This window comes from Rhinolophus ferrumequinum, chromosome 16, assembly GCF_004115265.2.
Source record: "Rhinolophus ferrumequinum isolate MPI-CBG mRhiFer1 chromosome 16, mRhiFer1_v1.p, whole genome shotgun sequence".
NCBI classification, from domain to species: Eukaryota; Metazoa; Chordata; class Mammalia; order Chiroptera; family Rhinolophidae; genus Rhinolophus; species Rhinolophus ferrumequinum.
Window position 1 is genome coordinate 56449433 of NC_046299.1, and position 17648 is coordinate 56467080.

A 17648-nucleotide genomic window follows, 5' to 3' on the forward strand; every position below is an offset into this window, starting at 1 on the left:
CCTTTACACAAATACCATGCTAGCTGGAGCTTCATAGTAAATCTTGAAACTAAATTGTGCGAGTCATTCAAATTTGTTATTTTTTAATATTGTTTTGGCTATTCTAGGACCTTTGCATTTCCACATACATTTTAGAATTGGCCTGTTAATTTCTATAGAAAGCTTGCTAGGAATTTGAAGTTGCACTGAGTCTATAGATTAATCTGGGGTGAGTTGACATATTAATGTAGTTGAGTTTTCCAATCCATGAAAAAGGTGTATTGCTCCCTTTATTTAGGTCTTCATTTTCTCTCAGCAATGTTTTGGAAACGAGAGAGTACATTTTGTTTAGTTTATTTCTAAATTTTTAAATGTTTTTTTGATGCTATTGTAAATGGTGTTTTAAATTTTAATTTTTACTTGTTTGTTAATAAAAGATAGAAAATACAATTGACCTTATCTCCTGTGACCTTGCTAAAAATCACCTATTAGTTCAAATAGGTGGTTTGTTTTGGTAAATTCTTTGAGATTTTATATGTAGATGATCATGCCATGTACAAACAGAGATAATTTTATTACTTCCCTTCTGGCATGTATGCACCTTTTCCTTCTTTACCTTTCCTTATTGCCTTGGTTAGCATCTCCAGTACAATATTGAGTAAACATGATGAAAGCAGACAACCATATCTTGTTCCCGTCTTAAGGGGAAGTAGTCAATCTTTGATCATTAAATATAATGTTAACCAAAGATTTTTCATGGATGTACACTGTCAGGATAAGGAACTTTCCCACTATTCCGAGTTTGCTGGGAATTTTTCTTAGGAATGGATATTGGCTATGTTAAATGTTTTTCTGTCTCTTTTGAGCTTATCATAGTTATTTCCTTTTTTGTCTGCTGTTATGCTGAAAAACTTTGATTTTTTAAATTTTGAATCAATCTTGAATTCCTGGGATAAACTACATATGGTCATGATACATGATCCTTTTTATATATTTCTGAATTCAAATTCTTTATTAAGAATTTAAAAAATCTGTGTTTGTGACGGATTTTGGTCTGTAGGTTTCTTGAAATGTCTAATATCAGGGTAATATTGACCTCACAAAAATAATTTGGAAAATATTCACTCCTCTTCCATTTTCTGGAAGCGTTTGTGTACAATTGGTATTATTTCTTCCTTAAATATTTGATAGAATTCACCAGTAATGTCTTCTGGCCCCAGGTTTTTGTTGTAAGTTTTAACTATAAATTTTAATTCTTTTGTAGAACAAAGCTATTCAGGTTGTGTATTTGTTCTTGAATAAGCTTTGGTATTTTGTGTCTTCAAAGAATTTGTTTATTTAATCTAAGTTACCAAATTATTGGAATGAAATTGTTCATAAATTCCTTTGTCTGTAGGATCTGTAGTGTTACTGCTCTTTCGTGCCTGATGTTGGTAAGTTGTGTCTTCTCTTTTGCTATTTTGATTAGTCTGGGTGAAAAATTTATCTATTTTTCTAATGGTTTCAGAGGACTAATGTTTGTTTCATTGAATTCTTCTCTGTTTTCTATTTTATTGATTTATTATCTTTATTCTTTCTTTCATTTTTGGATTTAATTGGTTTTTATTTTCTCATTTCTTAATGTAGAAGCTGAGACCATTGATTTGAGATGCTTCTTCTTTCTTAATATAAGCATTCAGTGCTATAAATTTCTCTCAATCCACTGCTTTAGCTACATCCTATGGATTTTTGTGTGTTTTATTTTCATTTTTCTTTAATTAAAATATTTTTAAATTCACCTTGTGATTTCTTATTTTATCCTTGGATTGTTTAGAATTGTGTTGTTTTATTTCTGAATATCTGAAGGGATTTTTCCCTCAGATATCTTTCTTTTATTGATTTCTAGGTTTATTCCATCATGGTCAGAGTACTTACCTGATATCACACACTTTAAATTTGTTGAGATTTTTTTTTTTAATGACTGAGAATATGATTTATTTTTGTGAATGTTCTGTGTGCACTTGAAAAAAAAAGTGTTCTGCTGTAGTGTGTAGTGTTCTATAAATATCAATTAGGTTAAGTTGGTTGATAGTGTTATTTAGACCTTATCTACCCTAACTGATCTCCCCCTCCCCACCCCACTGCCCTGCCACCCACATATTCTATATATTACCAGGAGAGAATTATTTTTTTTTTTTAAATAGTTTTATTGAGATAATTTATATACCATGCAAGCCACCCATTTAAAGTGTACAATTAAGTGGTTTTTAGTATTTTCACAGATACGTACAATCATCATTGCAGTCAACTTTAGAATATTTTCATCACCTCCGAAAAACCCCATTTACTTTAACATCACCCCCCAGGCTCCTCTGTCCTTGCTCCAGACCTTAGCAGCCACTAATCTACTTTATGTCTCTATAGATTTTCCTTTTCTGGACTTTCGTATGAATGGAATCATAATATGTGGACTTTTGTGACTGGGTTTTTCCCCACTTAGCACATTGTTTTCAAGGTCCATCCATATTGTAACATGTGTCAGTATACCATTTCTTTTTATGGCTGAATAATATTCCATTATACGGATATACCACATTTTGTTTATCCATTCATCTCTTAATGGGCATTTTGGTTCTTTTCACTTTTTGGCTATTATGAATAATGCTTCTATAAACATTCATATACAAGTTTTTGCATGGACATGTTTTCATTTCTCTTGGGTGTGTATCTAGGAGTGGAATTGCTGGGTCATTTGGTAATAACTTTATGTTTAATCATTTGAAGAACAGCCAGACGGTTTTCCAAAAACAGTTTCACCATTTTACGTACCACCAGCAGTATACGAGAGTTCCAATTTCTCCACATACTCACCAACACTTGTTACTGTCTATGTTTTTGATTAAAGCCATCCTGGTGGGTATGAAGTCTTATGTCATTGTGGTTTTGATTTGCATTTCCTTTGTGAGTAATGATGCTGACCATCTTTTCTTCTGCTTATTAGCCATCTATGTATTTTCTCTGGAGAAATATACATTTAGATGCTTTGGCCATTTTTTCACTGGGTTGTCTTTTTATTATTGAGTTGTAAGAGTTTTTATATACTTCAGACACAAGTCCCTTATCAGATATATAATTTGCAAATATTTTCTTCCAGTCTTTGAGTTGCCTTTTTACTTTCTTGATGGAGTTCTTTGAAACACAAAAGTTTTAAATTTTGATGAAATCCAAATTATATATATTTTCTTTTGTTGTTTGTGCTTTTGGGGTCCTATCTTAAAAAATAACCAATTATATAATTTAAGGTCATGAAAGTTTATGCCTATATGTAGGTCTATATCTTCAAATTTATTAATACATGATATTTTCTTGTAATCACTTTTGTTTTACATTGTGTTTATCATTCCTAATGTACACATTTTTGTTTTATTTCTTTTTCACTTAATTAGGCATACCAGGTGGCTTTTATTACATTTTCAAAGAACAAATGTTTGGCTGTATTTATAATGTATATATGCACTGCATTTCACTCATACTAGATTTTTTCTTCATTAAATTTTTCCCTATTTTCTTTTATCTGATTTTGTTGTTCTTTTTTAATGTCTTAGATTGAAAACTTAGTTTATTCATGTTATATCATTTTTAGATAAAACCTTAAAATATTCTCATTATAAAATATTGAAACATATAAGCAAAATAGAAAAGAATATGATACTAATGGACCCATAATGTCTTTCTTAAATGTTCACATTGTGCTTTCTTCATTTCTACTTAAACACTTCATATACAGTTGAGACCCACTTTAATGCCTTTCTGAAATTTTACATCCCACTTCTCTCACCATATGTAACCCTTATTATAAATCCAATGTGTATCATGCTTACATCTTTTTCATACTGCAATATATATTTTATAAGCAATGTGTTGCTTAATCATTATATGAATGACATTATACTATCTGCAAACTGAATTTAATTTAGTTTTGTGGTTCTGCATTTTAAAAAGAGATACATCTGTGTTGTTCAAACCTATTTATTTTTCTTGGGTATTTATGTTGTTTCTAATTTTTCATATTTTGAACAATGTTTCCATGAACCTTTTTGTTTAGGTTTCTTTGGGTACATGTGCAAGAGATTCTATAAATTATGTATCTGGAAGTGCTATTCCTTAGTAATAATGTATAGCATTTTCAACTTTACTAAATATTGCCAAATATCTTCAAAACAGTTGTATCAGTACCTTCTGCCATCAGCAATTTGCAAGAATTATTATTATTCCATATCCTTTCCAATACTTGCTCCATTAGGCTTTTTCATTCTTTCCAATCCTATAGGGATGAAATGATAGTTCATTGTTGTAACATGTTAGTTTAGTATTTATATTTCCTCTCCTGTTAAATGACTATTCATATTAATAATCTAACAGGAATGCATTAAGCTGCAGTCAACAGGAAATCCAATTATGAGAGACTTCCATAAGTAGGTTTTTTTTTTTTAACCTAACCAAAAGAAATCTAGAAATAAGCAGTCCTGAGCTAGGATGGTGTCTCTCTGACATCATCAATGTCTCTGGCTCTTCTTTCATGATCTTCAGATGATGGCTTAGTGTTTTGGGTCTTCAGGTGGTTATTGTACTTCTTAGCATCACATCTGTGTTCCAATTGTGAAGTACAGAGGAAAGAAACACTCGGCGGTGTCTGTATCAGGACAGCAAATGATTTCTTTCTTACAACATTTTACTTGTATGCATTGGCCAGAACTTTGGCCACCTTTACCTGGAAGGGAGACTGAGAAAATGAGAATTTTAAGCAAGCATATTGCTGTCTTGATTAAATTCAGAGCACTGAAAGCAAGGAAGCTGTGCCAAGAGGGTGGAGGGATAACGGGTTGGTAACTAATAGCATTTGTGACACTACATTTTGCTCTTTTTTCTATAGGGCTGTTCATCATTTTCTTATTGATTTATAAAGATTCTTTGTATATTCTAGATAATTTTTTTTCCAATCAAGATTCTGTGAGAATTAAGCTCTGGTATCTTAGCAGAGATTCTCAAATTGTGGTCCACGGATGCCTGGAGGTCTGAGGCTTTACATGTCTACAAGGTCAAAACCATTTTCATGATAATACTAAGATGTTATTTGTTTTTTTCACCATGTTTACACTTGTACTGATGATGCAAAATCAAGAGTGGATAAATCTGCTGCTATCTTAGTAGCAGGAGTCATTGTATTTTTTCACCATCACACACTCACAGTAAAATTGATGATGGTCTCTCTCCTTGATGAAACAGTAAACCTTATTCATTTTATTGTATGACAAGGTTGGAGGTATGTATAAAGCATTTCTGCTGCATATTGAAGTATGATGAGTGTCTTGAAGAAAAACACTATAATTTTTTGAGTTGCATGCTAAGTTAGCTTCTTTATTCATGGAATACAATTCTTACTTGAAAGAAGACTGACAAAGTATGTCTTTTTTCAGACTTGGGTATTTGAAAATGATTAAAGCAAATCTGTCACTTCAAGGAAAATAACTAATAGAATTTATGCCAGTGATAAAATTCCAGGTTTCAAGCAAAAATTAGAATTTTTGAAAAACTCGTATTTGCCACATTACACTTGTTATATTCCTAATACGTAAAGGTTTTTCTCATGAGATTCATAGTGACATTAAGAAACATGATTTCCTGATATTGTAAAATAAAATGGGTCAACATTGTGAAGATCTGCTAGACTCATGAACCAGTGTTTTCCAAAGGACCAATGAATGACATTGAAAAATCATGTATGAGTAAAAGATCCTTCCAAAGTGCAAAGAAAACCTATGGATTTTTATTTTATTTTGATTTTTCAAAATTTAAACTTTTTATTTTAAAGTAGCTTTAAACTTATAGAAGAGTTGCAAAGTAGTTCAGAGAATTCCTATACACGCTTCATCCAGCTTCCCCTGATGGTAACATCTTATGTCACCATGGTACGTTGGTCAAAACTAAGAAATTAACATGATCAATGAATTTTGATATAACAAAGTACAATTAATTCATTGATATGGTTTCAGATTCGACATCACAACTAATCTATAAGAAGATTAAACTCACTTGTTTGAGTTTTGGTGTAGTATCAAAGAAGATTATTAATAAATATCTGAAAAACTATTGAATTTTCCTTTTTCTCCTCTTTCCCAATGCATATTTGTGTGAAGTCAATTTTTTTAATAGACTTCAACTAACATTACATATTGCAACAGAGTGAATGTAGAAGCAGATATGAGAATCCAGGTGCTTTCTATTAAGCTGGACATTAGATTTGCAAAAATGTAAAAAAAGGCAACTTTTCCAATTGAATATTTTTGTTTTACAATATATAGCTATTTTTCATTAAAATGTTATGTATGTTAATGTGTAATGGATTTGCCATTATTTCAAATGAATATTCAAAAATTTCTAAGTTTGAATTTTGAATATCCTTAATATTGATACATAACCCACATAAACAAAAACTCTTTGAGATGCTCAATATTTTTAAAGACTCTAAAGGGTCCTGAGAGCGAATTGTTCGATAACCACGGCCCTAAAGGACACATTGTATGTAATGAGTTAACTTTTCTACAGTCTAGGTTAGTGCTATCTATATATACTATCCTCGGGAAAACTGAGAAAAATCATCATCCACATTAGTTTTGTAGGGCTTATTCCTCTGCCAGGACCCCAATAGAGAAAGATTGTTCTAGACAGTAATAAGTTAATACACGTAAAGTGTGTTGACCGGGATTGGCAAATAAGCCCTCTGTAGATGTTAGCTGTTATTGCTTTGATTAATTATTACAATCATTTGACAGTTACATGTATTCAAATATCTTTTCTCACTTGCTCAATTTTAATTGTCTCTCTGGTGTGTTTTTCTGTGTAGAAATTTTAAGCTTCAATCTGTATTAAATTTATCAGCCTTGTCTCTTATAGTTTATTTGTTTTATGTCTTGTAGAAAAAATACTCCCCTTCCACCAAGTTATAATGATATGCTTTTATATTTCCCTCTACATGTTCCCAAGTATCCCTTTTCACAAACTCATGCAACCAGTCTCGTCAAGATCACCAGTGACCTCCATGTTGCTGAATCCAGTGAACACTTCTCAGGCTTCCTCCCATCCACCCATCAGCACCTTTGACAAGTTGACCTCTCCTTTAATTCCTGAAATTCTGTCTCCCCTGGGCTTCTGGGATACTGCTCTCTTTTGGTTGGTCTCCTACCTCACAGGCTTTCTGTCCTTGTCTCCTTTGGTGGGGTCCCCCTCCAGGCTAAGTATTGGAGTGTCCTGGCCTTCACCCTTGAGCCTCTTCTCTTGTTTATCTATTCTCACTCCCTACCTGCCTTCATCCAATTTTGTGGTTTTAAATATCCACACATTGATGACTGCAAAATTTTATATCTTAGTTTCAGCCTCTCCTCTGAACTCTCTTTTATCTTTCCAGCCTATTGGATGTCTAATAAGCATCTCAAACTTAATTTTTTTTTTTTTTTAACATTTAACCCAGTTCTGTAACTCGGTTTTTTTTTTGGGGGGGAATATTGGGGAACAGTGTGTTTCTCCAGGGCCCATCAGCTCCAAGTCGTTGTCCTTTAATCTAGTTGTGGAGGGTGCAGCTCAACTCCAAGTCCAGTCGCCATTTTCAATCTTTAGTTGTAGGGGGCGCAGCCCACCATCCCATGTGGGAATTGAACTGGCAACCTTGTTGTTGAGAGCCTGCGCTCTAACCAACTGAGCCATCTGGCCGCCCCTCCGGAAGCTAAGTGGCAGGTTGTTGTCTTCAATCTAGTTGTGGAGGGCGCAGCTTTTACTGGCCCATGTGGGAATCGAACTGGCAACCCTGTTGTTCAGAGCTTGCGCTCTAACCAACTGAGCCATCCAGCTGCCGCTCAAACTTAATTTGACCAAAACAGAAACATGATTCATCTATTGCTTAAGTTGAAATGTTGCAGTCTTCTTGTTGTTTTCCTCTCACAAGTCACATCCAAAATTTAAGTAAATATTGCTTTTCCCTTTAGAATATGTCCAAAATCTTGACCACTTTACACCTCCTCCACCAGTACCACCTTGATCCAAGAAATGGTTGTCCTTTACCTGGACTATTACAAATGCTAATTAGCCTGTAGGTTTTCCACTTCTCCTTGTTTTCCCCACAAAGGGAGAGTAGAATTTTGAGATGTAAAAGAGAGTATGTCACTTTCCCCACTCTCCACTTCTAATGGCTTCCCATTTTACTCAGAATAAAATCCAAAGTCCTTATCAGAGCCAATAATGTCCAACGTGACTGGGCCTGTTGCTATCCTTCCAACTTAATTTCCAGTTCTTCTTGCTCACTCTACTCGTACTGCAGCTACCATGGCTCCTTGCTGTTTCTTGAACTTGCCAAGTATGTTACCAGCACCTGGCTTCAGTAATGATCCTGTTCGGGTCACTGTCTCACCTGGAGAACCTTTATTCCCTTTTACCCTGTAGAGGTCACAGTCCTGTTGACTGCTTGCTTTGGGACCCGTGTAGAAGCCTGGGGCTTCCACCATGCTCACTACTTCACACTTTGGTATAGATGCCATAGAGGTATTTCTTGTATATCTATGCATTTTTTAATTGGTGTTTTGTACCTACTGTTGTTACTGTTTGGAAAAGTAGAGGTATATCTTCATGGGGACATCAAAAAGAAAAGCCCTTGAAACTATAGTTTTTCTTTTGAGCTCACTGTTGCTTGTGCTCATATTTTTTCCTATATTCCCCCCCACCCCGATAATTTCAATTTGGAGTTCCTGTAAGATTCATGGGCTATCAGGGAAGTATTTTCTTGATCAAAGAGCAGGGAAGATTTTAAATGGCTCTTTCCCCCCATTGATTTGTAATTTTTGTATTATTATTAGAGAATATGGCCTATACACTTTTTTCTCATAATTGCAAGATCAAAAGAAAGAAGATATTTTCAATGTTTAAAGAATAAAGCTTTTTTAGTTGTTAAACAAAATTTGTGGACTGTATTATCTAAATCCTCTATATTATTAATTTTTAAAATCTATGTGATCCACAAACTTCTGAAATAAGTACAGTAAAACTCCCTGCCATAAGTAAATATACATTTTCAAATTCTCCTTGCCTTGTTAGGGGTTTTTGTTTTATGCAGTTGTCTGCTGTGTTGTATGTTGTGTAAAGTTTTATGACTTTGTATCTTTTCTGTGGGTTGCATCTTTTATTATCACATAATATTCTTCTTTGTCTTGTTTTACACATTTGTCCTTGATTTTGCTTTGTTTGACATTGTCACTTTCACTTTCTTTTTGCTTGCCTTTGCACCATCTATTGTTGTCTAGCTCTTTATTTTTAAACTTTTTTCTTTTTTTCTATGCATGCTTTATTTAAATAATATACAGTTGGATTTCAGTTTTAGATCACATCTAACATTCTCAGATTTTTAACAGGAATTAATTCTGTTCACATTTCTGTGTTAATGAATGTACTTAGGGTTTAGGGCTTCTCTGTTATTTTGTGTTTATTATCTGTATCAGTTATGAATGTGCTTGACCATAAAGAACAAAATACATGGCTAATCATAGTTGCTTAATGAAATATATCTTTCATATTTATATTATCGTATAATAATTACAGAGCTTTATTCCTTGAAGCTCCTAATTTTTCTCACCTGAGACATCTGGAGGTGAACTGCGATGGGTAATATTGGTTTAGCTGCTCAACAAGGTTATCAGGCCCCATCTCCAGCTGTCTTTCCGAGAACCCACCTTAGCATGTGTCTTTCTTCCTCATGTTTGCAATAGTCTTCCAGCAACTCCTGGCATCACTTCTTCATTCTAGGGAGGAAGGAGATAAGGTAAAGGAGCAAAGGGTGAAGGGGTTTCTCCTAAGGAGTCTTCACCTTGGTTTGGAGGAAGAAGCCCCTTCAGTGGGACTTTTGCCTACATCTACTTTGTAGGAAATGGGAATATCTGGTCCTAGATGGATCACTTGCCAATGAGAATAACATTACATGATGGGTTTAGGCCAATTTGATTTGTCCTTTGAGGCTGGCATAGAAACTTGCCTCTCCTGAAACGGACAGGTCTCTGCTGCTACTTGAACAAATTGGGGTTTTCTGGTAAGGGAGGGAGGTAGACTAGAATGGTGAGTAGGTAATTGACAGCGTCTGCTGTAATAGCTACACATTTTTTGTTGTTTTCTCTTTACTTAGTTTTGCAAGATTGGTAAGCCTATTATCATTTACTTTCTCCCACTATTAATTTGGAAGTTTTATAATTCTTGTAGTGGTTGCCTCCCTGTTTCTATCCATCATAATTAAACTGGTGTTCCTCTGTTGTAATATTGCTTTTAACATGCTAAAAATAACAATGCCCTCCTATATTAGTCAGGGAAATGAATGTTGCCTTCTGCAATAGATAAACTCTGAAATTCCAGTGGGTTAATACAATGGAGGTTTATTCCTTGAATACATCAGTTTGAGGTGGATTGGGTAGCTTTTCTGTGTGGCTTGCTTTCAACCATTGACTGGTGATTGCTTTTTTCTTGCAATTCCACCATCTTGGAGTAATTTATTTCCAGCTGGGTAGACGAGCTAGAGAATGTGGAAAAGGCACACCAGCTACAAACAGCCTCAGCCTGAAAGTGGCACAAATCACCCCCCTGACATTCCATAGACTATTAGGTTGGTGCAATAGTAATTGCGGTTTAAAAGGTTAAAAATAACTGCAAAAACTGCAATTACATGTGCACCAACCTAATAGAATTCTGTTATCTGACCTAAGGAACTGGAGGGAAGCTGAGAAGAGTTGTCGTCTGGCTCCGGAAGAGGTGATGGGGTGCTGGACATGGCAGGTCACTGCCACAAATTGTCATTCTAGTCCCTCACACACTTTGTTCTCCATATAAATACACTTACCACCTCGTGAAGGTGGTCATCCTGAGGTCTCATCCAGTCACTGCATGCAGCCCAAGTCTGCAGGGGTTCTGCATGTGTCTCTATAAGGTTCAGATGTGGCTAAAAAGACATGTCACCTAAACACACCCTACGTTTAAGACACAATATGCGGTGGTGGGGCAGGGTCAGGATATCCATTGCGGAGAAGGGGAGAACGTTGACTCCACTCAGTCAGTAGTCTATGGCACTCCTTCAGTCCTCTAGGGCAGGCTCTGTGAAGTCCCTGGCAGTGATGGGATGGCTTGAGTGGACGTTGACTGCCCTTCAGGAGGCTCCTCCTTGCTCATCATTCTCCTCGGCCTCATTTGAAGTAGGTGTTGAGGATCACGCCCTCCTTGGACCTGCATGGCTTTTGAAACCTGCCTCCTGCTCATTGGTTGGGTGCCCAAGACTTGCTGAAGTCTTGAACAATCAAAAGCTTTTTCAGTTCAGACTCAAAAACTTAGGAGGCTTCTGATCTGTTGGCTTCAATATCCTAGTAACAACATCCACAATTCATTTCTAGTCATTCTTCACAAATTGTCTGGGCTTCTTTGCCACTTGACCTCTCCTGTCCCACCTGAGAGCATCCACCTTAGGGTCTTTGTAAAGGTAAGTGTGAGAGATCACACTCGTACAGGGCCTAGGTTAGCCTGGCTCCCCTGAGGAGCAGAGACAAAGATGGGATTAAACACACACGAACGTTTTACTAAGGCAATGCCCGTGAGAGAAAAGGGCAGGGAGCTGGAGGAGGCTGGCAGAGCTATCACGCTGCAGTGCAGGTCTGACCTTGAGTGAAGGAGACGGAAAAGGCAGGCGGGGGGCGGGGTATTCCAGGCAGCCATGAAATCCAAGGAAGGTTTGTCAAGGCTTCTGGGAAGTTGCCCATCGGAAGAGTCCAGTGTATCCTAGGAACGAGCCTGCCATGCTCAGTCAAAGGCTGGGAGCTACCTCTGGGAAGCATGACCTTGGGCAAACGAGCGCGGGAGATGGAGTGGTTCGTCAGTACTGCGCCCTGGAGGTGGATGTCTGTGGAGCACATTCTCCTGGCTGCCACAGCGCTGAGCGCTGAGGTCACTTTGCTCACCTTGGAAGTTTTACTGCGTTCTGTCATGCAAAACCTTTAAAAATACCATCTCTTGCAATTTAGGTCCTAGAAGGAGGTGGTTTTTCCAATCCTACGGAGTCCCAAATTTCTGTATTCTCTCTATTCCCTTTCATTTCTACTCGCAAAGCTCTCCATTCTTTCTTGAACTCATTTCTTTCCCGTCGCACCTTGCCAAACACAGCTGTCAGGAACCAACACATACCACCGATGTTCTGTTTTCCAATCTCTTCCCTTAGAGTGACAAATTCAGAAGGCACAAGGGTCTGCCTTTTAAGTTACAGTGTCTGACAATTTTACCACGTTTTACTCCTGTGTAACGTGCATCTCCAGCTGTTCAGCCTGCTAAATAAACATCACTTGCCACCCAGTTGCTAAGGCAATGACACAAAGTTTATATTTCTGTTTCAGCACTACCATCTTTGGGATAGATTTCCATTTTAGTCATGGTAACCAATGGAATCTGTTGCGATAGGTGAACTGAAAAATCTCAGCGGCTTATTTCTTGCTCACGAGGCAGGTGGATGTGTGTCAAGGAGACTCAGGGGCCTGGCGGCTTCATTTTGCAGCTCCACTGTCTCCAATTCCTTGTTTCCAGCCAGTGGACAGGAGAGAAAGAGACACAGAGAGAGGAGGAGGCTCTCTGGCTCCTAACTGCCTTGGTCCAGGAGTCACACCAGTCACTTCCTTCAGAGAGTGTGGCACTGTCACCTGATGTTTTCTGTGTTGTTGATGTCAGGGCCACTTGGCCTCAGACACAAGTCCCAGCCTCAGCTGCCCGCTTCAGGCTGCTGATTTGGCTGCTGTGTTGCTGCCTAGAGGGAGTGGGAAGAAGAGATGGCCGTGGGCCTCACTTGGGCCGACATCTCTCTGGAATCCTTGTGGGTCACAGTGTCCTGTAGAGTGATATGATAGATGTGCACCATGAGCCATCCTAGGTCGTTGCTTACTAATTACAGCTCAGACCTGTTTCTTTTTTCTTCCTTCTTCTTTTTCTGTTGTGAGGCAGCAAGTAACAAGCACATCCAGTGGCTCCTGGGGGCAGATGGTGAGGTCTGGGTCTGGATCATGGGAGAAGGCCCTGGTGACAAGCCCTATGAAGAGATCTCCGAGGAGCTGATTGCCGAGAGGGCGCGCCTACAGGCACAGAGGGAGGCCGAGTTGCTCTGGTGAGAGTTGCCATGGTGTCGGGTGGCGTCTGAACATGGGCCCTTTGGTCCAAGCTAAGGAGAATAGGTTGTGGGTGGGAGGAAGGAGGTGCCAGGTAGTTGGCTGGCTGTTTTGAGCTCTGCTGAGATTACATGACCAAAGCATCAGAGTCTTACATCGGGTGGACCTTGTGTGTTCAAATCCTGGCTCCCACAGTTAGTGGTGAGCTAATCTGGGACCTCAGTTTTCACACCCGTGGTATGGAAATTACACTGTTACAGATACAACTTGGGTTCACTGAGACAATGCATATGGCATGCTTTTGCTTTTTCCCTCACTGAGTTGTCCCTGAGACAGTAGAGCAGCTTGGATTCACTTTTGTTATCTGCTTGTTCCTTTTCATGTTACCTACGTTTCTCACGCAAGATGGACAGTTGAGTCCCCAATGAGATTTGGAGTCAGACTTCTTTCATAAACAATTTTTAACATTTTTTTGCCAAACTTGGAAATCTGTATGAAGTTGACTTCAACATTTCCCCCCCCAATTTTTAATGACAGTGTTTTAAGTGTAAAATTGTTTAACAACAAACCAACACCTACCGCCTAAGGTAAGCATGGCGAACCTTTAGGTAATAAGATGCCCCTCGACTAAGGATGGGTTGCATCCTGATAAACCCATCAACTTATTTTCATCATAAGTTGAAAATATCATAAGTCAAAATGCACTTAATACACTTAACCTACCGAACATCTTAGCTTAGCCTAGCCTACCTTAAACGTGTTCAGAAGACTTACATTATTAGCCTACAGTTGGGCAAAATCTTCTAATACCGTGAATACACTGTGGAGTATTGGTGTTTTACCCACATGACCTGGCGTGGCTGACTGGGAGCTGAGGCTCCCTGCTGCTGCCCAGAGCCACGAGAGAGTATTGTACAGCACATTGCTAGCCCTGGGAAAGATCAAAATTCAAAATTTAAGGTACAGTTCCTGTGAAATGCATATCTCTTGCACCATCGTGAAGTCAAAAGATCGTAAGTCAGGGACCATCTTTTCATACTTTGTAAACAGCTTTATTCACACCTCGATACGTTGATTAATATAGATCCACGATGTTGTTGAAGGCTACTAATAATGCTATTCCGTTGCATGAGAACCTAACTTAATGGTTCTGTTTCTGGGGACATGTAGGTAGTTTGCCATTTTTTTGGTTATTAAAACCCTCTGATGAACATCTCTACCTAAATCTTTGTAAACTTGAGTGAGAAATGAGATTTTGGAGTCTTTTTTTCCAGGCTTCCAGAACAATTCTGCTGCTTTCCCCTCCTATCTCTACAGGAGAGTGTCTATATTTTCCCCACCTTTGCCAACATAGAGTTGTGTTGATTTTAGACATTTGTCATTCTGATAGAGTAAGAAATACTGCCCAGAGTTTTTATTTGAAATTCTGTTATGTGGTCCTTCAATTTCCCACACAAGCTTATACCTGCTGGTATTCTCTTGGAAGGAGACAGAAGGAGGCAGAGATCACCAAGAAATTCCGGGAGGCTCTGGCCAATGAGAAAGCCCGGATCCTGGCGGAGAAGTGGAAAGTGGAGATGGAGGACCGCAAGGCGGCCAAAGTCCTGGAGGAGCGCATTCAGGAGGAATTCAAGGTGAGCCAGTGAACAGGGTATCTGGGTGCAGCCACCTGCTCTAGCTCCCAGGCCACTGGGGCTGATGTCGGGTTTGGACCAGTCCTTGGCCGTTGGTTGGTACTGAGTGCTTTATGAGAACAGAAATCTGGCATATCTGAGCAGGAAGGAACTTGCCACACCATTTGGGCCAATCCACTTCTCATTATACAGATGAGGAAATTGGGGGGTCAGACAGGGGAAAAGACATGCCAAAGCCACGTGTGGCTGGGGACAGAGCCATGATTAGAACTCAGGCCTTCTGCTTCCCAAACCAAGGGGCCTGAAACAAGGCCTGGAAAAAGCTGAATATGTGGTCAGGCCAGACTGGGACGCAGTTCCCACTCTACTGCTCCCTGCTGTATGACCTTGGGAAGCTTGCTGGACTTCTTTCTCTGAGCCTTCACTTTCTTGTTCGTTATATCAGGGTAATAACAACACCCAGTGGAGGTTTTGGGAAGAATCAAGGAAATGAAAAATGCACATTTTCTGGCCTTGGATAGGGAACTGTTGGTGACCTTACATGCCTACTCATTCTGGGAGAGTTTGGAGTTGGTAAAGGAGCTTTATAGTCCTCTGTAAGAAGTTTAGGAAGCCTAAAAAAATATTTTTTCTTGATCCCTATTTTGAAAATTTTTTTTTTCTACAGGAATAATACCTTTTGGGGGGCAGGGGCTAGAAAATTTAGAAAATGCATATACACAAAAAGAAGAAAATAATAATTATGCTGAATCTCAACAATTAGATTATTTTTGTGAAGTGTGGATTAATGGAATTTGCCCATTAAAGACTTTTTTTTAAAACCCCTTTTCCCCATGATAATTAGATAGTGAGGACATTAGCTCCTTATGGTCATTTATGTTGCAAGTGGTTTTCTCAGTGTTGTGCTGTTTTTTTTTTCTCTTAATTTTGGTTATAGTGCTTTTGGATGTACAGAAGTTTAAAAATTTTATTACCCAACTGTATCAATCTTTTTCTTTATTATTTGTTTCATGCTTAGAAAGATCTGTGCTTTCACAAGCTTATAAAAATACTAATCTATGTCTTTATTATTTTATTTGTTTGCACTTAGTTTTCCTTCACTTTAGCGTGTGGTATGATGTAAGGCTCTCACTTTATTTTCTTCCAAGTGGTGACCCAGTTGTCCCAACATCATTTGTTATGCAATCTACCCCCTCTCCTCTCATAGGACGTGGAGCCTTGATTCTTACTTCTTCTGGAGTAAGAATTACTTACTTCTGGATCGCTTTATGGATTTTTCTTCTTTGATCATTCCTGAGCCTGATTTACTTCTTTAATTACAGTAGCTTTCAAATACTAAATCTTAACATCTGTTAGAGTAAGAACCTATCATTACTCTTCATCTCCAAAATGACCTTGATTAATCTAACCCACTTTTTTCTGCTAGAGATACATTTGAATTATTTTGTCACTTTCCTCCTCTCATCAACAACAAAAAACCACATGGTGATTTTCACTGGAATTGCAACGTTATAGCTGTATTTGTGGAGGATGGACATTTTTACAATTCTGAATCTCTGAATCTTCTTGTTAAGGAATGCAGTATGATTTTCTTGTTATTCAAAGCTTCTTCTTGTCTTTGATAACGATTGCTTTTTTTTTCTTTTAAGGAGGGTGCAGCTCACAGTGGCCTATGCACTGGCCACCCCCATTTATTGTTGTTTTTTAACACCTGTTAATGCACTGGCCACCTAATACCAAACCCTTCACAAGAATATACGTACCTATGTGTTTCTAGTTTTAGACTTTAGTAAAATTTGTGTTTTATTTAAGTGCTTCACATTTCTTTTTTAGTTAAACCTTAAGTTTAATATTTTTTGTTGCTACTGTGAATGAGATTGTTCTCATTACCTTAAAACCTACTACAATTAGGTTATTATATATTTATATTGTATAATATATATTATATTTTTGTATATGTATTATTATTGTAATATATATTATTGTATATATAATTGACTTATTATATATTTATATTGTTATTGGTCTTCTTATTCAATTTTCCTTTGAGTTACATATTTTTGGGAGATTCTTTTGAGTTTTTAAATGAAGCAATATATGCTCTCAAAACATTTTATTTAAAAAAATGTCAAACTTGCAGAAAAGTTGAAAGAAAAATAAAACGAATATTCACATAGTCTCCACTTAAATTCACCAACTATTACTATTTTGCCACATTTGCATTCTCTCCTCTTTCTCTACACACACACACACACACACACACACACACACACACACACACAGGTGACCCTTGAACCACACAGGTTTGGATTGAGTGGGTCCACTTATATGTGGATTTTTTTTCAATAAATGCTGTAAATGTATTTTCTCTTCCTAATGATTTTCTTAATAACATGTTTTCCTCTAGCTTACTTTATTATAAGAATACAGTAGATAATAAATATAATATTAAAAAATGAGTTCATTGATTATTTATGTTGTCAATAAGGCTTCCAGTCAACAGGGGGCTATGAGTAGCTAAATTTTGGGGTAGTCAAAAGTTATATGAGGATTTTTGACTGCGCAGGGTGTGGGTACTCCAACCCCCACATTGTTCAAGGGTCCACTGTATACGTGTTACACACATATACGTGTAAATAAGTATATACACTCACACACACGTACATATATACATTTTTTTGTTTCTGTTGTTTGGCTGAACCGTTTGAAAGGAAGTCGCAGATATGATACACCCAGGGGTTAGCAATCTGTTTTCTATGAAGAGCCAGATAGTAGATGTTTCAGACTTTATGTGCCATACTGTCTCTGTCACAGCTACCCAATCAGGCCATTGTGGCAC

General features: G+C 37.5%; 1 protein-coding gene across 1 annotated transcript in view; it reads left to right on the top strand.

Moving 5' to 3' along the window:
• The window catches only part of SH2D4B (SH2 domain containing 4B), a 95160-nt gene that overhangs the window by 10721 nt on the left and 66791 nt on the right, over positions 1–17648 (top strand). Inside the window, exons 2-3 of the mRNA XM_033130925.1 lie at positions 13015–13174; positions 14662–14809. Coding sequence (XP_032986816.1) covers positions 13015–13174; positions 14662–14809 — 308 coding nt within the window. The remainder of the gene's footprint in view (positions 1–13014; positions 13175–14661; positions 14810–17648) is intronic.